A 24,293-nucleotide genomic window follows, 5' to 3' on the forward strand; every position below is an offset into this window, starting at 1 on the left:
TGCCGGATGCCAGGGCACAACACAGGCACCGCTGGGAGCCCCAGCTCCTGCCAAGGAGGTCACGGCTCCTGTTCCCAGCCCCTTGAGCGGCAGGACACGTCACAGGGCCAGGCTTGGCCCTCCGGGTGCCAGAGCCCACAGCCCAGCACCTTCGGGCTGCAGCTGCAGAGCCCAAGCTCTCACCCAGCTCTTGGCATTCCTTCACACCTGCTGCTCTTCACAGGCTCTGAGCACGCGTCAGGCTTTGCAGAGCCCCAGCATCTCTGGAAGCACTGACACAGGCAGACAGCGCCCGAAGCACGCACACGGTTCAGGGAAACAGCCCCATTTATTCGGAAAGCATAGGTAGACGCTTGGTAGTAGAAGCTAGGGATCCCACTGCCCAAGAAGCACGTTCCCATCTCAGAGCACTCCGCCACTGCCAGCAAGGCAGAACGGGAACACGCCTCCCAGCAGGACCAGGTATGTCCTGGTTTAAATTGAGCATGTGGGCAAACACTTGTAATTTAAAAATCAAACTCATTATAGCCATCAGTATTCAAACTAATTACAGCTACAGTCTAACATAGATGCACAAACCACACACACACCAGCCTTCCCACTCCCAGGGAGCCCCGAGTCAGCAGACATGCAACCAACTTCCAATCTAACCAGGCTCTTACACTTCCACCTCTCAGGAGAGCTTTGCTTCCCAATCTGACCCGACACACGTGTAATACTCTATCGGGTTCTTCCCTGTAGCTTACGCTTACGAGATGTTTCCACTGCCAGTAGCCTCTTTTGTCAGAGAGTAAAATGCCAAACACAGGGCCAGCAAAGGCATCCTCCTGCAACAGCTGACTGCAGCTCTCATTTTCTCCATGACCCCAAAAATACTGCAAGAATTCCCAGCTTCCCTTTGTAATCAGACACCACTGGAAGCTAACAAAGGAACCAAGTACATAAGTTTGCTGTGAACACATTGCACAGTTTCCCCCATCTCTTCAAATCTACCTGATGCTTATGCTTTAACTATTAATTACAGAAGACCCAGCAATATAACTCCAGTTAAACAAAGCCCAGAGGAAAAAGCCAGCTTCTGCCCCAGCCTGTGAGCTATCCCAGATACCAACCCTGAATCCAGGCAAGGATCCCCCAAGAAACACCAGAGTTTCTGACCTCATCCACTCTTACAGTGATACTGCAGCCACCCACAATGCTTCTGGCCAAAAGTGCTGTGGAAGCAGAGCCTCCTTCTTCCTCTGGGATACCAAGCCTCTCCCACCCACCTGGGGCCTAGCCCTGACCAGGATGCATTCACATCAGCTGGCCATTTCCCACGTGATGGATGAGGAAATTGCTTTAATCAAAACAACCTGAGATCTGAAGCCTGCAGTGACTAGCTGAAGGTGCAAAAGTTTTCTGGGAAGTTTGCTTTCTTTCACTGCAACCAGCTAAAAAGAGCAGTAGCTCTGCTTCTCTGGGGAACAACAGGAAGATAATTCCCCTGGGAATGCTGTTTGCTCCCTAGGAGCCTGTTGCTTTCCTTTCCTTGCATGAGTTTATTTGAAGCCATGAGACATCCAATGGCGTGAAGGAGGATGCAGTGGCATTGGTAGCTTGTCATGGTTACCAGCTCTGTAATGAGCCTATTTTCTCAGTGTAAACAGAGGGGTCTCTCTGTGGAGGAAAAGTATGGCAGGAATTTTTATAGGAAGCTGGTGGTTCATATTAATGGCCTCAACTATCAAGCTTTGCCATGTATTAAACTCTTGGCATCCACTTTACAAATGACAGTTAACCTATTCAGTTACAACATTATTCCATGAAAGAAAATTAAAGTGGATTCAAATTTTGAAAGCAAAAGTACTTCACAGTAAAACATAATATAATCTTTGCATTTTTGAACATGACTTTCTTTTCCTTCTTGTTCAAAAAGTTCAGCTGTTGCAAAGAACTACATTTGTAATGAGGATAAATTCACACACCCTAGTCTCTGACGTGCCTGATCTCTGGAAGCAGAAAGGCAAGACTGGGCAGATACTGCTTCTCCCCAGAGCACAAGCAGCAGCCATTGAACCAAAACAAAGGTTCCCTAAGAAAAAAGCTTTGACAAAGGACAATTTCCTTGCAGAAATCACAGACCGGTACCTCCTGCTGCAGCCTTGCTGGAAGCTTTGGTACTTCCCGAGGCATCCAGGCTGCTCCACGCAGGCCCCAGGGCTGGTGCTCCTGCAACCCAGGGTGCAGGAAAGGGTGGCGGGCAGTAGGGAAGCACTGACTTCCCACTGAAAAGCAGATCGCTCGTTTTGACTCATTCCAAAGTTCAGAGAAGTCTGCAGGCACGGGAATTGTCTGAGGGAATTAGAGGATTGCCCTGCGGCAGCAACGATCGCAGAGGAGCAGAGCCGTCAGGGATGCCGCCGTGGAAGGCAGCCGCACACATTTACATTCTGCCTTTTCCCTGCTCCATGGCGCAAATCACAAAGCAAGAACATCGTCTGGCTGCTTTAACAGGACGGTGTTTCATCGCATGGAGAAGAGCAACTCGGCAAACAGGAGCACTTTGCAGGGCAACCATGCAGATCCCGGCCTCAGACCGGGCAGAGCTGCCCCGAGGGCGCCCGGGGTCTTTCCCAGGCTGGCGCCTGCTGCTCCGCTCCACTCTGGAGGGCTCTCGGCAGAGCCACCGCGGCTTTCCAGCAGCTGCCGAGCCAGCACTCTGGTGCCATGGCACACGCAGCGGCACAGAGGGCTAGCCAGGACATTTCCTGGGGATCAAAAACACCAGCCAGTAATTTCATAGCTGTCCTTTCCACCTCCAGCACTAATTCTTTGACTGAAACTCTCACGTCGTTGCAGGGCAACAGCGCGCTGGGACCTTCCGACGGCTGCTCCTCGGGCAGGGAGCGACACAGCGACACGGAAAAGGCAACAAGGAAAACAACTTTGAAAGAAAAGAGGCTTTTATTGAGGGGGGGTTGCACCGACTGCAGAGGAGACACAGAAGCCATGATGCGTTTACATCAGCCACATGTTTAAAAGCAACCAAGTGCAGATTTCCCTGGGAGAAAAGCAGGCGGCACTGGCTGGTCGGCTCCTGCGCGCCGCCAGCCTCCCGTGCCGCGCGGGCTCCTGCTGCTCGGGCCACGCGTGGCCGCGCTCCCCACCAGCACGGTGCCTGGAGCGGCCGCTCTTCGGGAAGCCTTCGGCACGCCGCCAGAGCCACTCTCTTCACATCTCAGAGGTAAAGAGGCAAGAAAAAGCCCCGAAACCAGAGCAGAGCCCTGGCAAATGTGGCGCAGCACCCGTCTTCCCACAGCACGGGGCTGCTCTGCACAGAGCACCAGCACCAGGCTGCATCATTGCTGCGGCACGACCAGGTCAGCACTGAGCCAAGAGCCGTCACGGCCAAACCGCCTGGGAATGGCCACGCTGCTTGTTCCCACGGGTGCCAGCGAACACTGGGTTTCTGCAGGATGCGGCGAGCTGAGCCCACGCGCGCCCCGAGCAGGGCCAGCCGCTCCCTCCCGGCCTGTTGGTGCGGCTGAGCCCGGCGCAGCGCAGGCAGCTGGGCTTTGCCCCTTTTTATTCCTCCTGTAAAGCCTGACAGCAAGCAGAGCTGCTGCCGACTGGAGCAGAGCTGGCCCCTCACTGCCCTCACCTTTTCCAGGAAGTGGTTTTCAAGCAGGGACCTGCAGAGTCTTGCTGCATGCACCATGCTCTGCTGTGCAGTGGGTGCTGCCATGCACCAGGCTCTGCCATGCAATGGGCACTGCCATGCACTGGGCTCCATCGTGCAGCAGACTCCCATCCCTGCCGTGCCACAGCAGCACGCTCACCTCCCCTTGCTGGGCCAGCACTGGCGCAGCCCATGGCTGCGGTGCGCTCGGAGCAGCTCAGTCCCACCATCGGCACCCCACACGATGGGGCAGCGTGCAGGAGCAGCCATGTGCTGACCCTCGGTGCATGCAGCAGCTCATAGCAGCAGTGCCCCCGGCCCACGCTCTGCGCAGCCCACCCGTGCATCTGCACCACGGGGCAGAGCCTCCAGCCTGGCCCTGCACAAGGAGGTGCAGGGCTGGCTAGAGAAAAGCATCCCCCCCCCGCCCCCGCACACATGCCTGCACCCTCTCCAAAAGAGTACTCCTCCAGGGGAATCCCTGCTAGGGCACGAAGCTGCTTTGGGCCCAGGACGGTGAGCAGCTCCAGCAGCGTCACCCAGCCCCCGCGAGGAAATCACGGCCAAGCCGGGCACGAGAGCAGGACGTGCGGGCAGCGCAGGCGAGGGCTTCCGAGGGACGCGCCGCTGGCGCCTCGCTCTGCAGCCACCCAGAAAGCACCAATGCAGGCTAGAAAACAACATCTCTTTATAAAAAAGGGGGGAGGGGGAATCACACTGTAATCGAGTAACTCTGCAATTTTAGTTAAGTGAGTATTGATACATGGAAGGAAAAGCATAAAGAACCGATACTAGGCTTGAAAATAAGTCATAACATCAAAAGCAACTGCTAAAATAATGAAACATGAACATGCTGCGGAAGTTTGCTGGTCAAAACCAAAAAGGATGCAGAACGTTTTCTCAGTTCTTGAAGCCTTTTTGCCCATGGAAGAGGAGGAGGAAGCCAACGCTGTTTGCATGGGACAAGCTCGTTGCGACAGCAGCTCTGCTCTGGCAGCACTCGCTTGGCATCTGGAGGGAGAGGGGCCGCACGTCGCTCCAGCCAGACTGCTCCTCCCCGAGCAACATTGCGTGAAACCCCCCGACGACGCTTTGCTCGTGCAGGAGCCACAGAAAACCACCCCCAGCTCCGGCCAAGGCACACCGCCTTGCTCGGCCCCCAGCTCCCGTGGCAGCCTCGGGACCTGCTGCAGCAAATGAACTGGAGTGGGTAAAACTCTGACAGCATCGAGACATTTGGGATCTGCTTCCACATCCTATTTGTTTCACAGAGCACGGGCTCTGTTCACCTTTGTGCCCCTGACAGTTGCATCTCTGCTAGCCTTTAAAGAGTGTAAGATTATTACTGAAGTACAAAAAGAATCATTCCAGCTAGAGCAATGAAAAGCCTTCTGCTTTCAGTGGCTCTTCACAATGCTGATTTTCACTAGTCTTCCACATTTTTTCTTTCTCAAAATGTCCAAACAGAGAAAGGCCCCCTTGCCCAATTTGCCACATTTTCCTAAATTAACACTCTAAAGTTACATTAAAACAAAATTTAAAGATATCTTAACCACCTACAAATAATGTGATGTTTACCTCAAACACTTCTTTTAGTGCTGTTGATTTTACCAGAAAGCCTCCACGTACAAAGAGAGTAGCGAGGAACCGGAGCGGAGCCCATCGCCTGCCCACTGGATCCATGCAGGGCCGCGGACAGATCTTGGAGCAGTTCAGCGAGAGCAGTAACACGGCTGTCAGGTTCGTGGATACGTCCCGAATACCTTGTCCGAAACAGTGCATGAACCCACTCCGCAGCTCCCACCTGCTTCCCACGGACAGACGCGCAGAACAGCGGTGCGCTGAGGGTGACGGCTCCGGCAGCCAGCCCCGCACCGCACGTTCTGCTTTGAGTGGCAATTGCAGCCCGAACGGCTCTTCCCCGGGCTGGCCGAGGCGCAGGACCGTCCACACACGCGGTCGGAGGGACGAGCCCCCGTGTGCAGCCGGGGCGCTGCTGCTGCGGCGGGACCCGGCCCCGCCACTGCCCCGGGCTTCCGCTCGGATCCACCGGGGCAAAGCCGGCGGCGCGGAGCCGCATGGGGCACCTGGCTGGAAAACGGCTCTACGCACATGCAAAATGTTTTCTTTGATTCAACATTTCCTGCTGAAATATGGTTGGGTTTTGTTTGGGTTTTTTTTGTTTTTTTTTTTTTTTGTTTGTTTTGTTTTGTTTTGTTTTGTTCCAGTAACACATTGGGCATCTCCGTGATCGCAGCAGCAGCCCCCGCTCGGCCCCTGGTGGAGCCCTGCTCAGGGCCAGGCACCGCGGCACCGGTGCACTCCATACCCAGCTTTTTACCTCCAAGCTTGCCACATCCCTCCCTGGGCCCTGTGATTTTTTTTTTTTTTTTTTTTTTTTTTTGAACTGATAAAGTACGTTACCTACAATGAATATTTTTCCATCAAAGAAACAACACTAGTACAAACAGTGGCCTAAGACAATCCCATGGGATTTTCTATGCATCCTAAATGCATCGCTCTAAGTCACCCATTCTGTGATTCGCTGTGATTTTAAAACACACTGTTCAGAGTGCTTGGGTTCTTTGTGGAATTTGTCTACAATAAAGTCTGCAGCTCTATCCCCATGTAGGGAATAACCAACCTCCCCCCCCCACCCCGAGTTACAAAATAATTAATTTACCAGCTTTGAGAAGAGAGAGTTTAAACCTCAAAAATAGGGATTTGTTATTTCACTTAACTCCAATTCAGCAGGATTATGTCAGACTGCCTGATATTCATTCTGCTAGAATAATCACAATTGATGAGAATCATGAATGGAAGCAGGAGAGTATAATTAATGTGGAGTAATGTGGGTCTGTGGAAAAGAGCGCTTGTCCAATTAACAGAATGAGTTTCAGCTTGGTCGATAAAGGTAATCATTTGGAGGCAGTATTCTTTGTCTTTCATAAATTATTTGACCTCACATTACATGACATTTTGATTAAGAAAAAAAAAAGAATAATACAAAGCTAGTTGTCACACATCAAATGGATGAAAACTAGAAACTGATAGGTCCCAAAGCGGCTGTAAAGAGGGAATCACGGAGACGATGCGTTTCCCATGGCGCTCCACAGGGACCGGTCCTTGGCCTTCTGCAACCTGATATTTTGCCAGCAGTCTGAAGAAACTATAAAAACATCACTGGTAAAGTTAGCAAGTGACACAAACCGGGGAGCGCACGGCCAACGGCCCAGGCACGCCAGCACGTGGCACGCACCTCCGCGCGGCTGGGAGCCAGGCGCCCGCCCGGGAGCGGGTCCAGGGATGCCCGCAGGCAGCACCGCGCACCACGCTCCAGAAGCTCAGTCCGTCTCAGTCAGTGGGGACGGGCGTCCTCCCGACGGCTATGAGACCCTGCGGGGCTCTCCACTCGGCAGAGCGAGAGCACGAGCATCCCACGGCCAAGGCTGATGCTAAACAAATGCAGACTAAAAACAGAGTGATTTCTTTACAGTGAGAGCAATTAGCTATTGCGAGGTCTTACCAGAGGTTGCAATAGATTCTCCATAACTCATTAATTAACTTTTATCATCAGGATCAGATGCTTTTCTAACAGACTGGCTCTGGTACAAGCAGGAATTAATCTAGGGCAATCCTGCAGCCATGAACACGAGAGTGAGACAGGTCACGGGGTCCTTTCCAATCACGTAATCTCTTGCGGTAACGTCACACCCCTCCACCTGCCCTCTTTATCTGATAGTTGATATTTAAATGAATTTACATATCCTTACAGCTACAGGTCTTTGGATATTGCAGATGAGACCCCTTGTGACTCTGGTGACTAGTATAAACTCGCCACACTTGCATATGCTGGCGTTTCAGAAAATGCTGGTATGGGGGAGGTGGGAGGGCTGGGATCTGCGAAGGAAGCACTAAAAAGTACAGAGGGTCAAAGAGACGGGATTCAGGCTCCGGCAGCCCCCGTGCAAAAGGAGCGAGGCCTGAACTGCCGTGCCCAGCGCTGTGCAAGGTCCAGGCCAGCAGCACCCCACCGCCTGCCTCCTCATTTGAAGACGGATGGAAACGTTGGGCAATCAGGAGACTTCACCTTCTTCATGAACTTTTTGAATTCTTTGTTTTTCTTATCCCACTTGTAGATGGCCGTCAGCAGGTACTGGGTCTTCACCTGGCGGCCCATGATGAGGAAGTAGTGGCCAAGGTTGTCCAGCTGATGGCAAGGGCAGTCAGCCCCGTTCTTGAGGAACAGTACGAGCTTCTTGAGGTTTTTCTTCCTGATGGGCCCCAGCTTCAGGGCCTTTCTCTTCCTTGGAACAATCATTTTATCCCCGTTCTCCTTCTTCACTTCCTTTATGGTCATCTTAAGAGCTGAAAAACAAGACAGAGAAAAGCAAAAGAGAGAGATCCTGAGCAACCTTTACAAGCACAGAAGGTCTGCTTTGCTGGAGGCCAGGCAGGACACCCTGGGACCGGGGGAACTGGGTGCCCATCTCAGCATCTCTGCCCAGCCACAGTCACCCGCGACCCTGCACTGCTCCACGCGTCTCCGCTCCTCTCTCCCAGTCCCTGGAACAACTTGGGCCATCGATCCGTCTGCACAGAGCCCCCAGTGAGAGCTGCCACCGAGTACAGTGCAAATGAAGCTGCTCCCACAAAAAACAAGATCCTCAGCTAACCCAGGCTGGTGGAGGTGACCCGGTACCAGGAAAGCAATACAGAAGTCCTCCCTGATGGCAGCAGAGCTGTCCCCATCCCCAAGCCCAGGGAGGCAACACACTAGCATCCCTCTTTCTCTTTGCTCCCCTGCACTAACCATGCTTAGCCTTTCTTGTATGAGAGGGAGACTTGTTCAGCTGCCGCAGTGCGCTCCTGCTAGCGAAATGTTCGCTGAATTAACAACCGCTTTCCCTGCCCTAGGAGCACCCACTGATCCCCCAAAGGGCCATCTGAAAGGGCAACTCAGCCTCTCAAATGCTTGTTTGCGGTCACTCCTGCTCCTCAGGGATCTGCAGAACAGGCTTCCAAGCAAGGCACAGCTCTACGCTGAGCGATAAAGGTCCCTGGGAAAGAGCCCTGTCTAATGGGGACCTGCCATCTAGGCAGGACCGCGCCGCTCTGACAGCGGGGTGCAGAGCAGGCGGCAGCACACGCACCTCCTCCAGGACAGCAGCAGCTAATCCAATACCACTTCAATGGAAAATATTTTCCTCCGTGGGTTCAGCACTCTCAAGTAAATCACAATCCAAAAAAAAAAAAAATTCCTTTGCCATGACCATGAAGAGGAATTTAGCATACATGGGAAAAACGATGAAAATATGTTGTACATTAAAGTATCACTTCTGTGCCATTTGGCTCTGACTTGTTTTGGGGGAAAAGCACACATGGCCAAAAATCACTAACATATTTCCATCTTTTGGGAGTTTACTTCAGTGTCGCAGATAAATAGTGCTTGGAGAGTGATTAATTGTCTGCTGTCCCTTTTTGTTTGATTCTCAAATGCTTGTGCAGCAGACACTGCAAAGCCTCGAGGCAGTGCCACTCCTTGGGGTCCTGCTCCACTGGAGCTCGCTGCACCAAACGCGCGTTGCTTTCTGGACGGCAGCGCTAGGCGCCGTTCCAGACCCGGATGGCAGCAGGACAGCGCGATGACAACCCTGTGCAGGCAGCAGGGCCTGCACATTACCCTCCTGCTCCCAGCCACTGCACTGGCAACAGGAGTAACAGTATTTATCTGCTCATGTGCCAGAAATATCTGTTGCACTTGCCAAGAGCCCTGTTGTGTTATACTGTTACTGTACAAGAAAGTAATCGAGGACTGGAAACCTAAGTGAAATTTTTATTCCATCTGTTTTCCAAATTCAGGATGTTTAGGGAGCTAAAGAGATAAAAGCTTTAAGGAACTAAAGACTTCGAACTAGATCAATTTGCAATGGATCTGGAAAGCAGCGCAGCAGTTTTCATGCAGCTCTAAGCTCCATGACATAAACTGGGCAGCAGCATCCCTCATTATGAACCTCAATTTCTTTATCAGTTCTGACTTTGAACTCTTGCACTAAGCACAGTGGTTTCCAAGGAGGGAGGAACAGTAAAATACCGGTAACAAGAGACTTTCTCGCAATGGCTTGTTTGCAAATTGGCCTGCAGTGATCACTGCAAGCTCGGAGCCTTGCTGCTCCGACAGTTAGCGGAGGCACCGCACTGCTCCAGGCATCGCGGCACCTGGAACGCAGCGGGTCTGGCAACCCCGTGCCATGGGAGCTCCCCACTGCTCCCTCCCCGCACAGCAGTGGCTACAAGGCAGCGGGGCAGCTCAGGGGACCTGGGTGAACCTTAAACCCAGACATTGCTATAAACCTGTGCAAGCCTCACTTGTGCAAGTCTGATACAGAGCCAAGATCAGATAGCGCCGAGGAGGACCGACGAGGCGCCTGACAGGGGAAGCAAATAATCCCAGTTGGGACGCTGCTGCTCCCAGCATCAACACCCTTCAGCCACCAGCAGCACTGGGAGCCTGCAGCGCTGCCCAGCTAAAACACAGGCTGGCCGCCGGGCTGCCAAGTTCCTGCTGCCTTGCTGCGGAGCAGGTAGATGCACGCAAGCCAAAAAATGATGTTACAATGGCTGCTCAGGTTTTCACCCTCCGAGAGCCACCCCAATGCCCGTCCCCTGCTCTGGCCATGCCCTGGGGCTCAGAGTGCTCCCAGGGGCTGGACCCGGGGCACTGAGGGCTGTTCTGCAAGCAGCTGGCCTGGGCACAGCTAGTGCATTTTCTGCATGTCAGAAACGCGATGCTGAAGGGCAGTTTGGCTCTGAGCTTCAAACCTGGTCCGCAGGGGCTGCAGTGCTGCCGGTGCCACCGGCCCTGGCACGGCAAGCGCATGCATGCGCATGTGCACGCACCCAGCAAGCCCCCCAGAAAGACCCTGGCTTCCCCAGCTCCTCGCTGCGGCACAGGCAAGGGGCATCGCGGCACTGCTGCTGCAGATGCTCAAGGAGGACACGCAGGAGAGGCCGTCGGTATCAGGCTGACGGGCACCAGGCAGTCCCCAGCCCTGGAAGGGGCTCACTGAAGGTGCCTGCATCAGCAACTGCATCTTCCCTGCCTTGCACCCTCCCTTCAGGTTGGATGCCCAGGAGGACACGCGGAGGGAAAGCCATCGGTTCCAGATGCACAGCTGCCGCATCACGAGCCTCAGGTCTCGCCGGGTCAGACCCTGCTCTCTAAGGCAACGCACTCCCGTTACAGCAGAGCCAGGCATCTGGCTCCACTGCAAATAGCTCCTATCAGATCATAGCCCAGCTCTGCTCTCTAACACAGAGAGACCAGTGAGCACTGAAGATATAAAAATGTCTTTTTTATTTCTACTAACATGAAACAGGATATATGAAAGTGTTTGTTCACTGAGACTGAAATTAGTCTGGGCAGCAACAGCTCCAGGAAGAGCAAAGGCCTCACAAATTTGATTGGGGTCCAATTTGGCAAAATGCATTTTGCATTTCATCCTTTGCTACCATTTTTACTGGTATCTCGAACGCTCCGGCCTCCTAGCACCATCCCCAGTACGGGGAAAAGGAAACCCAGCCTCCTGGGCAAGCCGGGAGCACTGCAGCCCCGGAGCAACGCCTTCCTCCCCAGCCATCAGCACCCTCTGCTCTGCCACCTTCCCTTTCTAAGGGTTTCTAAGGACTGTGCTGTCCTACGTGTCCCTCTGCTTGCCTTGGGCTGGCAAGCGTGGGGCGCTTGGTGCAGCCAAGCCATGACATCAAGGTGCACCCGCCACCAAGCAACCCGCTAACTCAGCACAGCTTCATCGCTGCAGCATCAGGAGCCTTTCCAGGCTCAAGAAAAGCATCACCTCCTTCCTCACCTTTTTCTACTTACCTTCCAATGGCTAGAGCCCAGCAAACCCCTAGCTGCCTCTCTCCACTGCAGCTCTCTCCACGCCACAGGGCTCCCCCATTTCGGCCTCCTGCTCTTTCCCAGAGGCACTTCTTCTTCCACTTTACAGACTGCTTCTCCCCCAGCACTGAGACCACCGCACTTGTGCCACGGCTGGGAGGGGATGCATCAGACACCGGAGTCTGCTTTTTCGCCTTCCCCAGCAAGTCCAACAGCTGTGGATCTGCCTGGGGAACACGCTGGGTGAAGCTGCCTGTGCACATGAGCCACCTCTTGAGCAGCCCGCCTTGTTCCCCACTTACTCACTTGGTGGAAGTCACCCATCACATCCCTCCGCTTCCTTTCCTATGGCTCCTTGCCCAGCAGTGCACCCCAGTGCCTGCTCCTTGCCCCGCTGCGCAGCCCATGCAGCAGAGCGTGCAGTGTGGGCAGCCCTGCTCTCATCCTCAGGCCCAGCCTCGCAGCAACTCTGCAGCCTCCAAGAATGACAAGCGAGAGGAGGAAGCTCCCCCTGGCAGCATGCAGCCCTCCGCCTCACCCACAGCCTGATGCCCAGCGCTGGGCAAGAGGTTATGGGGCCACCAGAGTGGCAGGGTGCGTGCGGGCTCTGCGGCTGCATCTGGGCACCTCCCAGAAGCTACACAAGCAACTTCCACCCATGCAGCCCAGCCCAGCCAAGGGAGCTCTGAATTTTGCAGCAGCACCATGCCTGCTGCACCCCCATGGGCACCTCTGATCCCTCCTTCACAGCGTGCAGTAGCCAGAGATCAGGGCCCATTTCTGCCGCCTTCCCGCGCGCACGGGCAAATCACCACTTCTGCACCCTTGGGTCAGGGAAGGGAACGTGAGAGAATGGAAAAGCTCTGCTGTTCCTTCAGTCTTGTTGCTCCTTCCTTTAGGAATCACTGGGAGAAGGAAACCTGCCAGAAGACACATTAGGGTTGTAACAGGAGAAGGCTGCAGGCAAGAAACTGTCAGTCAAGGGAAAAAATAAACAGCACGTATTGATTGTACCACAGTCTCCAGCGCAGCAAGAGCCTGTTGAGCAGGATCCACTCAGACCCCAGAGAAAGGGCAGAAACAATAAATAAAATCACTGAGAGAGAGGGAGGAATGAACTCCAGGAGACTGCAGGGCCGGCCCAGCCTGCACAAGGAGTAAGAAATAAAACCTGGCCGCAGCCCAGGGAGGAGGCTCTTGAGGGTGATCTCGTGCTTCATCACACATCCATCGCCACCCCCAACACATCGGAGCTGCACCACAACCTGAACTGCAATGAACCCAAGCGTACCTGGCCCAACCACTCCTGGAGGCTGCCTCTGCCACTGCTCACTACTACCATCTGCTCTGCAGGTCCTGCGCCAAACCGCAGCAATCGTTCTGCCACCTATTTCAAGCCCTCAGCGCCCAGCAGGCAGACCTGGAGCAGGTCGCAGCCACAACAGCATCCGTTCATAGCCAGAGGCATGACAGGATCTCCCTGCGAACCACAGAGACAGGGACTGCTGCTACAGTAACTGAACACCAAACTAGGTGTAATGCTGGGGAGCCACACACAGAGATCCTGGGGTCAAACACTTTCCCGCTTTGCTGGATGCACTTTGCTGGTGCTGCCAAGCAGAGGGCTGGGGAGGAGATGAGAGGCAGCTCCTAGAGGTTGCCAAAATACAGAGCAGAAAAGCTATTCTCCAAGTGCCTCCAGGAGCATGGAGCCAGTGGTTCCACCTATGGGCAGCACAGCCAAAGCAGTCAGCAGGGACGGAGCTGCTTTCCCAGGTATGGGAGTGTCTATGTCATTCCTGCAGTGCAGCAATCTCATGGCAGGCGCCAGCCAGGACCACATGGACACCTCGAGGAATGCTCGGCTCCAGCCCCTGGGTCACCCACCACAGCTGCCAGGGAAGATTTCCCTGATCTGTTGTGAATAGCCCCTTGATGAGCTTCGCATGCCCAGTGGATGTTCAGCTGGGAGGAGGCAGGTACGGTTCCACCTTGCGGAACCTGCAGCCAATGCTCTGCCCCTCGCTCACAGGCCACCTCTGCTCCTGGTACCACCACCACTGCTCTTACAGGTCCCAGCCTGAGCTCAACAAGACACCTGGACCGGAAGGGAGCTGAAGGGTACAAACCCTGCTGACGAGCCCCCACGCACCACATATGTCAGCAGGCCCAGTTCGCCTGGCACCAACAGACGATGCTCTGTGCAATCCCACAGAATTACACTCTTGGCAGACACGCACTGTGGTTCCTCACTGTGGTTCATGTATGTCTAGGAAGCCACTCAGGATTCCCAGCTCTTGGCTGGTACCCACCAACCCAAGTATGTGGTAACCTAGCTGGCAGCAGTGGCCAAATCTGGCTTTCTCCCCCTCAGCCCTACTGACTCAGAGAGCTTGGGCTGCTAGAGAAAATATATGGTTGCAGGCCCCTAGAATCCTTCCAGGTCCTCTTTCTCCCTGTCTTTGCTCTTCTGCTCCCCAGTGACAGCCCAAGTAGCCATCCACCATCCTGCCCTCCATCCAGTGGGGAGCAGGGATGCTCACGAAGGACTGTGCTTGGAAGCAGAGTTTTACCGAAACACCAAGCCACTCTTGCATTATCTCACTTTCTCCAGGGTTCACTCACTGATACCCACGAGCAGAGGCAGCGGGGAGGGCTGCTCTGACACGTCACTGCTGGACAATCCTGAAAACCTGTCATGTCACCAGTGAGCAGAGAACGGCCCCGCTCTTGGCAACCTGAAGGACGCATGCCGAGCTCGCACAGGGACGTGCTCATCTTGGCCAGGGGAGCTGCTCACTCCCATCCACTTGCTCTTAAGCAATGCCACAGCGCTCTCAAAGCACCAATACCATGAGGTGCCTTGGCACACTCCGCAAAGCCTGGAACGGGCTCTGATCTCCTCAGCAGGGGCTCTGACCTTGCTAATCGCACAAATTCAGCTCGGCCTGGCTATTTCTGCTCTGAAAAGAGCTGCCCAGCTGTGCAGGCCCTGCAGGGAGCAGAGTTCCCCCAAAGCACATTTGCCATGGTTCAAACAAATGCAAATTCAGAGTCCTGCTCACCCACGAGGCTGGCAGATCCTGGCAGCCCTCCGAGCACCAGCATGTCCAAGCCCCCTCTCCTGAGCCAGGAAAGACAGACCCCTTATCCTTATTGTCTTCCCATGCTCACAGCTGGATCCAGCTCTCTTCCTTCTCTGCCCTGGAGATGGGCATGGTCCTGGGGGTGATGCACAGCTGCTGCCTCCTGCTCCGACACAGCCTCACATCAGCAGTGGCCAAAGGGCTTCTCACCTTGTCTGCAACAAGCCTTTGGGATGTGAGTGAAACCCACAGTAATGCTATTGTGGGAATCTGTGGAGGAACAGCGGGTGAGCGGGACCCACCAACAGCTGTCTCTTGCAGCACACTTTAGTTTAAACATTTATTGTATGTGTCTGGCTTTGATGAGGATCTGTAACCTGTCAGTTGCCAGTGTTTACCTTGGTGGATGTGCATGAGAAACCTCGGTCTGAAGGACTGGGAGTTTATTTTAATGCCAGATAAACAGCTCTCCTTGAGCAATCACCCTTATGACAGTAACCTCCAAAGACTAAACAAAGATCCAAGGGCCACGCATACTGCTTTGAGAAAGCTTCTTAGAGCCAATTCATCTTTAGCTGGCAGCTCTCCCCATGGCCGGGACATCCCCAGGATTACCCTGCGCTTTCCTCCCCTTCAGAGTGCCAGCAAGATTTCCCGTTTTTGCACTTCCTCGGTGCCAAGTAGGCCAGCGGTGCCAGGGATGCACCAGCGACAGAGACAGCAGCTACTGGCCTTCCTTCAGCTGCTCCCCAGCTCCGGCGCAGAGGGAAGCTGGGTGCCAGCTCCCGCCAGCCAAGGACCGCAGCCGGCACTGGATGCGGCACGCTACCTGCCGGGGCACCGAGTTACCAGAGGCTCGCTGCATCCCTTCCTGCGCTCCGGCCTCCCAGCTGCCTGTCAGCTGGGCACGTCTGGACGCAGCATTAACTGTACCTGGGACTTCTGCTGGGTGCAGAGGAGAAACACCAACAGGAGGAAATAAAAAACCAAATGCAGCTGCATGAAGCCTACTCCACTGTAAACCCATGCAAATGAGCTTTTCCATTGCTCTTTATTCTGATGACAAGAGAGGAACAGGGGAACAAAAGGATATCGAAAGCACAACCAGCTTCCCATTGTGAAGGAGGAATGATGGTTCACATGCAGCAGACACCAGCTGCGATCTGCTCAGCTGCATCTGGGCTTTTCTACAGCAGGGAGGTCATCTTGCTGCAAGATGAAAACCTCCTTCTGAGGCAAAAAGAGAAAGCAGCAGTGGGAAGACAGAGGAATGGGAGGAATCTCAGCATCAGCAAGAGCTCTGACGTGCTTAAAAATGAAGTTATATATTGGGCACTTGATGATCCAGAAAACAAAGAACGATCCCAAGTTACAACAATTGAAAAGCCCTCAGACTCTGCTCTGGCAGAGCGAATGCGCAATCCTGTATAAAGCGGGGGAAACACACTAACGAGGGGGGCCAATAAGTGCGTTGACCCAGGTACGACGCCCAGCACCAGGCCTGACGTGATCCCTGCCAGACCCAAGCGCCTGCTCTCCTGCTGCAGATCCGGTAGGTCCATCTGCAAAGCAGGCCGGAGGTGGAAGGGAGCTTTCCAGGAAAAGCTGCACCACACTTTGGGCTAAGTGGTGGATGCACAGAGGTTGAGGTCTCCGGCGTTCCTAACTCTGCCACGCAGCGGCACAGCAGCCCAGCCCCGGGAACCGCCTGCCAGGAAACATTTCCATCCTCTGGACTCCGTCACCGCAAAATTTCTCAATAATCCACCTACCCTGCGGGCAAGTCAACGTCTCAAGCCTCGCTGCCGAGGCAGTGAATGCTTCTGGTTTGGCCTCCCCTTCATGTTGCACAACCGTCCCGGCGCCGCGGAGCACACGTAGTGCAGGGGCTGGCAGCGGGCACGTGGAGAGACTTCATTTCCCTTCCCGGCACTTGCCCGCCAGTGGGACACCGTCACGGCTGGGAACACGACAGGCGTTACTGGCCCTGCGGCCGCAACAGAGAGCTGCTGCTTCCGCCTCCACTGTTCCGAGAGCAGCTTTCGGAGCCCAGAGCCCCTGGGCTGCACCGCTGCGCCCAGGTGCACTGCACAGCTGCGGGCACTGCCTGCTCCGGCTCTGCCCTCTGTACTCCATGTGCTTTGTAATCTGCCTTTTATCCCTCTCTCAGCTAGGGTGGGCGACAGCCCCCCACAGAGCCCAGAGCACCCACGCCACCTCTGAGCAGACAACGCCACGGACAGAGAGCTGCGCATCCTGCTCCACACCGAATTCGTGCCTCTGCCACCCGATCCGGTGGAAAGTAGGTGCATTCCTGAGAAACCATTACATGGGTGTTCCTGCTGATGCTTTTCCCTGCTGGAAAAAGTCTGCACTGAACACGGGACATTTGGCATACCAAACTGCAGGAGCGTGGGGAATTTGTTCCCAGCAGAGGGAAAGGCAGCAGCACACGGAGCAGGTTGGGGTTTGCATAGCACGCTCTGGCACAGGACGCATTCAAGTGCTAATCCCCGAGGAATGCACACCTTGTTCAATATGCTTTTAATAACCTTTCAGAAAAGTTACATACACCAGCAAGGATGTCAAAACCAGTTAATTCTGGATTTGATCTGAAAAAGCTAATATTTTTCTCTGTGATATTTTTTTTATGAAGTTCTGTTTACCTGTGATCATCTGACTCACTTAGCCATAACACATTTAGGAGACAGCTTTCAAGTAGCTCTGACTCACAGCTCAGTCCTAGCAAGACAAGGGCTGGCTTTGGTTTTTGTTTTGTTAAATACACCTGGATTTGACAGGAAGAGCATAATGTTGCTAGAAAGAAACCCAGTGCAGGCGGTCTTGGGGGAAAGGAAGGAGGTGGTTTGCTCGCTTGTCATCGCGAGCGGAGCAAGTGTCCATCCTGCACGTTGCTCCAGCCAGCGCACGAGCCTGCACACACTGGCACTCAGTCACGAGCTCCCAGCGCTCCACAGAGAAGGGACATCTCCGGTCCCGCCCAGTGCCGGCTCAGCCCACCACCGCCCTCCCAGCCGGGACCCCGCGGGCTGCGCCCGCCGCATGGTCCTCGTCCCCGGCCCCATCCCTCCGTGGGGCAACACTGACATCTAGAGGCACGCTTGCTGCCGGGAAGGGCCGAACCCGCCGCGCCCCGCGATCCCGCGCGCTCCCCGGCTCCGGAGCGGGCCTCCAGCCTGCCGGGAACGCGCCGGGAAGGGCCGCCCCGGAGCGCACCGATGCAGGGCACCAAGCACCACCTCCTGCGCGGGCGCCCGCGGCCCCAAGCAGGGAGGAGCCGCGGGAACGCTCCCCTTACCAAACTCGCTGGCACACAGGTGCTCCACGATGGCCTCTGACTTCATCTCGTTGTCGCAGGGGGGACACACGCTTGTTCCTGGCAAGGGAGAGGAGAGAAGAGGTGATGTGCCGCAGGTTCAGAGAGGGCAGACCCGGCGCCTGGCCGCCAGCCGGGGTGGTCCTGCTGCCGCGGGCCACCAGGGCCGCGCAGGGGCCATGGGGACGGGCCCAGGGCTCCCCGCCGGCAGCAGGGGCTTCGCACATGGGAACCCCCGTGGCTGCCCCCACAAAGCGGGGAGCCGCAGCGCAAACCTGGGGGCTGCTGCCCCCTCAGCAGCAGCACGTGCAGCCCGCGAGCACTGCCAGTACCCCTGAGGCCAGGCGCAGCACAGGCACAGGCACCAGTCAGCAAGGAGCAGGGTTTGGGGGCAAAGTCACTGCAGGGGCCCGGCGCAGGAGCAGCACACCGCACGTCATGCCAGCTGGGTGCAGCGCTGAGCCCCGGGACAGGGCTCTCCACGGCCAGCGGGGGCTTGGGAGCCAACTGCGGGATGCCCCCTGGGCACTGCCCACAGCCCACACATGGCCACGTGGGGCCTCGCTGTTCCGGGGGGGGGGGGGGGGGGGCACCAGCCCGGGACATTGCACTGGGATCCATCTCGGCAGGAAAGCTCATTTCATTCAGAGAATAAGAAACCAATTCCAGGTTCCTGTCTCCAGCCGGAGCAGGGACCACCCAGCAGCACAGACGTAGATTTGTGCTACTGACGGGTAAGTTTATTGAGCTGGGAGACGCTGCTTCTGTTCCTGGTCCAGCAGGATGGAGGCCACGCGCCCACCGTGGTGCTGGCGGGAGACACACAAGCAGTGCCTTGGCCCAGGCCCCCAGCACCACCAGCCAGCAGGAGTGCTGCCTCCCAGACACACTCAGATCTCTTCAGTCATGGACGTCCCATGGGGCTTCTGGTTTTCTGCTGCAGCTTGTTCCTCTCTTGCTGCCTGTTCCATACCAAGTGCTAGCTGTCGGGGTCATGCACCACATCCAGGCAGGACAACTGCCCTTCCACCTGCTCTGATGCATGAACAACTAACAAGGTAGAAGATGTTCTTTGCACCACCCAAAAGCCAAAGATCCCACTTCAGGGCATCTCCGTACCCAGGAGACAACACAACACAGCTGGGGGAGAGCCTCTTCCAAACCCCTGAAGTGCAAGAGCCACGTCTCCCATCTTAACTTAGAGCGATGCAGACAGAAGCAAAAGAAGCCCTTGGGGACGCAGCGACATCCTCGGGACTTTATTTTGAAATGGGCAGTCAAGGAAGCTCTCCATCCAGGCTGCACAATTAATGAGCTCCTGGTGCGGGAGCAGGGAGGCTGGCAGAGAGCGACAGCCCAGCAGCATCTCAGCTGCAGTGTCTGGAGGTCAGCTGCTGCACCAAGACCCCACGAGCCCCCAGCCTCGGGGAGGTGGGGGCGGGGGCACTGGCTACGCATCGGCTGACGGCAGCAGGGAGGAAGAGGAGGACTCACCTGCTCCTTGGTGCAGATGCAGGCTTTACTCAGTGTTAGGGCAGTGCAGGCAATGCCACAGCAGCACAGGCACCAACGACCCCAGGTGTCCCAGCCCTGGCAGCGGTGCTGGACCTGCCGCAACAGAGGTGATTCCACCCAAGCAGCAAGGAGGCTCGGGGTATCTTGCAAGCAGCCAGGATAAAGACTGGACACCATCTCTTACCCCGCAGTGGTTACGACAGGGCCCATCTTCTGCATTTGGCAGCTTCACTCCAAACAACCTCAGCCTGTTTGCAGCTTGTTTTTCCCCTGCTGACCATTTTCTAAGGCATGGTTTTAGAGCCAGCTTACTCCAGGGGTAGGAAAAGGAATGTGTAATGCTATATTAATCTGCAGCTCCCCTGATGCATCCTGTGGGCCTGCAGGCTTTACCGCCTCATGCTAAGGAGAAAGGAATTCGGCAGGTCAGCTCTTTGAGAGGCAGAAACAAATTCCAATTTTAAGGTGTTAATGGGGAAAAATACTGAAAGGGCTCGTTCTTATTAATGCCCAGAGAAAAGGGAGGACTCTTCTGGTTGATTTAAAGAAGGTCAGAACCCAGCAACATACCCCAGTGCCTGAACCCAAAGGGGGCTCCAGGAGTTTGCACAAACAGGCCCATCCTGTGCGCAAGCTCTGCACGCAGCAGGGCCCCGAGGGCAGAGGAACCCACAAGCCGCAGTGCAGCACCGAAACCCAGGGCTGCACTGCGATGCACACATCTGCTCGCCCTCCAGGATGCATCACTTCTCTGCACAATGTGTGCGACTCGCCAATCGGTCACGGAGCCAGGAGCTGGCACACAAGCCGCGCCACCTCTCACGAGCTCCAGCCCTGTTTTACTGACCCGGAGGCCACATTCAGAGCTGTTGCAGAGTGTCAGCACGGGAGCACCACGGCAGGAGAACTGGCTGTGTTGTTTTAGATTATAGCCATGGCTGCAATTAACTTCCAGGTTGCTCTGCTCACTCTCAGCTGTTCAGGGCACAAGAGCCACAGCACACAGCATATCTAAAAAGGGAGCACGCTTCCCTATCTGCAGATTATCCGTGAGCAACTGCACGCCAGATCTCTCTGCTGCAAGTCAGTGCAATGCAGTGCAAGAAAGCCAGCACACCCGAGGCAGCAGGTCGAGCCCTGAGGGCCTAGCCTCCTCCCTCCGGAGGAGCATTTTCCAACAAGATTGCTTGTCCCTTCTTGGTGCAGTGCTCCAGGCAAGGGGATGAGCACAGAGAGCTCAGCCCGACCCACTTTGCGGGCTCCCAGCACTCACTGCATCACATACAACAGTTTCTCCTACCACTGGGCTGCCTGAAATACTTTCAAGTAGCTAGGGGGATATAGCGATGGCTGCATAAACTTCTCTGCTGAACAATGAAGAGCATTCACACTTGTTGAAGAATTTTAAAGACTTACTTTCCCTAAACATCTTTGCAAACAAATTGCTCATTTAAAAGTGCATGGGACATAAGATTTGTGAACCCTGTTTAGCAGATGCTGCACCTATTTGAGCGACTGTGATACTTTTGTGCACTACTTGCCCAGCTCTGATTACTAATTTTGCCAATTTGTGCTGCATGTGAACTGTAAATGCATCCTGAAGCTTGTGCAGACTAAGTCCTCTCTGCATCCCAAACATGAGGGAGAAAGAGAGACCCACAGATGCTATAAGCCTGAGCTGACGTGACCTTTTTGTACCAAAGTCCCTTCAGCACTGCCTGTGAATAACACATTGCCTAAATACTGCACCGATGAGATGTTAGCAGCACTAGGAGACAGCAATATTGTTCCACCCCAATGCTGCTGTCAGGATGGTCTGAAAGCTCTGTGGTAAGTTGGTTGTTCGACCACACAGGGAAAACAGAGCAGATGCTGCTCACTTCAAGGACTGTTTCCAGCTCTTGGGCAATTTATGCCTCTAAAACAAATGACCAGCGAGCAGCCCAGAGTGCAATGAACCTGGGAAGGAGCAGCTCAGGAAAGAAGCAGCTCAGTCCAGGCCTGTCCCAGAAGAACTCCTGGTAGGAAGCTCCAGGGGGAATAAAAGCAACCCTTGTACATGCACACACAGCATGACGGCAGTCTTGACCAAGGGACTAAGTTCACAGGAGACAGTAATTTTAGAGCCTGCCTTGAAAACAAAGAGCTTCCTCCACCAATTGCCTGGGTAAGCACAAGCCTCCATCAGAAAGCCTGTGTGTCGGGGGAGCACATCACACCGCACATCTGCCCCAGACCCCGCTGCCAAGACGTGGTGGGAGACAGAGCCGCTGGCACATCCTCGCGAGCACCAGGAGACTTGAGCACGCTCCCTGCCCAAGCCACAGCACTGCTCCCAAGCCGGCTGCCTCCAGAGCTGGATCCCTCTCACCCTCCCGGTCCTGCCTTGTCCCATCCTGTACCATGAGCCTGAGCCCCTGCCCAGTACCACCTCCTGCAGGCACATTGCCCCACAGTGAACGCTCCTGCCCCAAAACAGGGAAACTAAAGGATAACTGGAGAACTCAACAAAGTACAGGAACTGCTGTGAAAAGCAAGAAAATACTGTGCAACCCCCGAGAGGGGGGACTCGGGCCAGCTGGGTGAGGGCTCTCAGTGGGGCCGAGCATAAAGTCTTTGTTTGCTAGAGGTAATTGCACACGAGCGGCCTTCGCAGGGGTAAGCTCTCCTCGTCTTCAGAGGAGCTCCAGACACACAGCACACAAGCCGCTGGAGCTGTTCAGCCTCAAATACGGCACCGTCAGCCCTGACCTCCTTGCAAGAGCCTGCGCTTCTCCCGTCAGTAACACAGAGCCCTGTCCCTTCCAAAGGGAGCTCTGGACACATGGCAGGGGGTAAAAGTCACATTCTCTGATAATTCTCTACAGTCTCTCTCTACAGGTATTTTTCCTGCCAGCTTTTCAGAATGCTTTAAGATAGGATGGCTGAGCTTGGGCACTAGGGCATTTACTTACATCAAAAGTTTTAAGTAACACTTAACACTTGTAACTCACTGCAAACAAGTTGTTCTAGTTCCAAACAAGCTTGTTGAATATGATCATAAATAAATAAATAAATAAATCACTTCCACTTGTTCCATTGGTTTCTTAACAAGTCTCTCAGCCCGGTAAGCCTGCAGCACCCTCTCAGGGATGCAGCCCTGCCCAGCATGCTCCTCAGCGTGCCGCCCCTGCCTGAGCGGGTAGCACTGGTTTTCTGGTCTGTGCTGCAGCCTCCTCTGCCAAGGCTTCGTCCTTAGCATGGTTGCCCAACACCTCAGAAAGCCAGGCGCCACCGTCACCGCTGTCTGCACCATTCAGTCAGGCCACGCAGCACTTTCCATGCACAGGAACGCGTGCCTGGAGGGTGCAGCGTGGCACGCTTCGCCTCCCTCCACATGCCAGGAGGCCGGTGGCAGCATCCGAGCTCCTCCCAGGTCCCTGCCGCTGAGGCACATCTGCCGCGGGCCCTAGCCAGGTGCTGAGGGCACCAAGCGGGCAGCAAGCCCTTCTCGGGACCTGCACGTGCAGCAGCCCGTGCCTTCGGGCTGCCAGTCCCGCCAGCAGCTGGAGGAGGGACTGTCCCCGAGAGGCAGCGAGCAGGTGAGCCGTGCCCTGCTGCGAGACCCTTTTTGACCAGCACAGCGTCTGCCGCATGGGTCACTGCCCTGCCACCCCAGGAGAAGAGGTCAGGAGAGGGGTCATGGCTCCGGCACGCACCTTACCTTTGGGCCTGGAGACCTCGGTGGCATTCGGAGCCGTCATTGCAATGCAGACATCATCCTGGGGAAACTGGTCGCATTTGAGCATCTCTGGCCAGAAAAAGCCAAAGAACTGCATGACAGGCTCACAGGAGTCACGCACGGCCTCACAGAGCCAGCGGCATGGGTAGACTGGCCGGTCCAGGCACACGGGAGCGAAGAGGGAGCAGAGAAAGACCTGGGTGCCCATGTGGCAGTTCTTGTTGAGCAGCGGCACCCAGCTGCTCGCCTGGTGCTTCACTTCGGCCATGGTCTCGTGGTCCAGCAGGTTGGGCAGCACCATCTTGTCGTAGCCTACGCTGTGGCAGAGGCGCAGGTCAGCGGGGATGGCCACGCACTGGTGCGGCTTGGTGTAAAACCTCCCACCGGGGTAGGGGCCCAGGTCGGACTGGTAGCTCACGTAGTCGTACTCGCTGGCTGCGCTGCACAGGAGCAGCCCGGCGGCCAGGGACAGCAGCGCCCGCAGCGCCGGCCCGCAGCTGCCCCGTGCCCGGCCCATCGCTGCGCCCGCCCGGCGCTGGCGCTACCCGCCCCGACGGCGCGGCCGCCGCCCGCTCCTGCTGCCGCCCGCTCCTGCCCGCCGCCACTGCCGGGGCTCCCGATCCCCTGCTCGGAGCCGGCAGCGGCTCCCGCCGGGGCTCCCGGGGCTCCGCTCCCGCCACCCCCGCCCAGCGCCTGCGGCACTCTCAGGACTCTGAGGGCCCCCAAGTGCCGGTGCCGGTGCCGCCGCCGCCCGCCCCAGCCTCGGCCCCGGCCCCAGTCTGGCCCCGCCGCGCCGCGCCGCGGGTTTCTGAGCCCCCGGCAGCCAATCAGGGCGGCGCCGCCCGCCGCGCTCGCCCGCCGGTGTCAATCACCGGTGCCGGGAACCAATCCCGGCCTGGCCCGGCCGCCCCCGGCCCGGAGGGGCGCGGCCCGGCACGGCACGGCGCGGCCCCGGCCCGCCGCGCTGCCCTGGCACCGGCACGGCACGGCCCCGGCACGGCACGGCCCCAGCCCCGGGCACGGCACAGCATGGCACGGCCCCGGCCCGCCGCGCTGCCCTGGCACCGGCACGG

General features: G+C 56.0%; 1 protein-coding gene across 1 annotated transcript; it reads right to left on the reverse strand.

The window, feature by feature from the left end:
* Positions 1–6,036: 6,036 nt before the first annotated feature.
* Positions 6,037–23,867, reverse strand: SFRP1 (secreted frizzled related protein 1). The gene is made up of 3 exons (XM_062596869.1): positions 23,203–23,867; positions 17,967–18,044; positions 6,037–8,029 (listed from the first exon to the last, which is right to left on the reverse strand). Exons 1-3 carry the CDS (start codon positions 23,735–23,737, stop codon positions 7,707–7,709), a joined length of 936 nt encoding a protein of 311 aa, XP_062452853.1. The 5' UTR covers positions 23,738–23,867; the 3' UTR covers positions 6,037–7,706.
* Positions 23,868–24,293: the final 426 nt, after the last annotated feature.

This window comes from Rhea pennata, chromosome 28 (assembly GCF_028389875.1).
Source record: "Rhea pennata isolate bPtePen1 chromosome 28, bPtePen1.pri, whole genome shotgun sequence".
Taxonomy (NCBI): domain Eukaryota; kingdom Metazoa; phylum Chordata; class Aves; order Rheiformes; family Rheidae; genus Rhea; species Rhea pennata.

Coding starts and splice junctions, on each gene's coding strand:
- SFRP1 (XM_062596869.1), bottom strand. CDS start 23,737: ATGGGCCGGGCACGGGGCAGCTGCGGGCCGGCGCTGCGGGCGCTGCTG. Junction 18,045..23,202: donor CGAGGTCTCCAGGCCCAAAG/GTAAGGTGCGTG, acceptor CTCCCTTGCCAG/GAACAAGCGTGTGTCCCCCC. Junction 8,030..17,966: donor CCTGTGTGCCAGCGAGTTTG/GTAAGGGGAGCG, acceptor CTTGTTTTTCAG/CTCTTAAGATGACCATAAAG.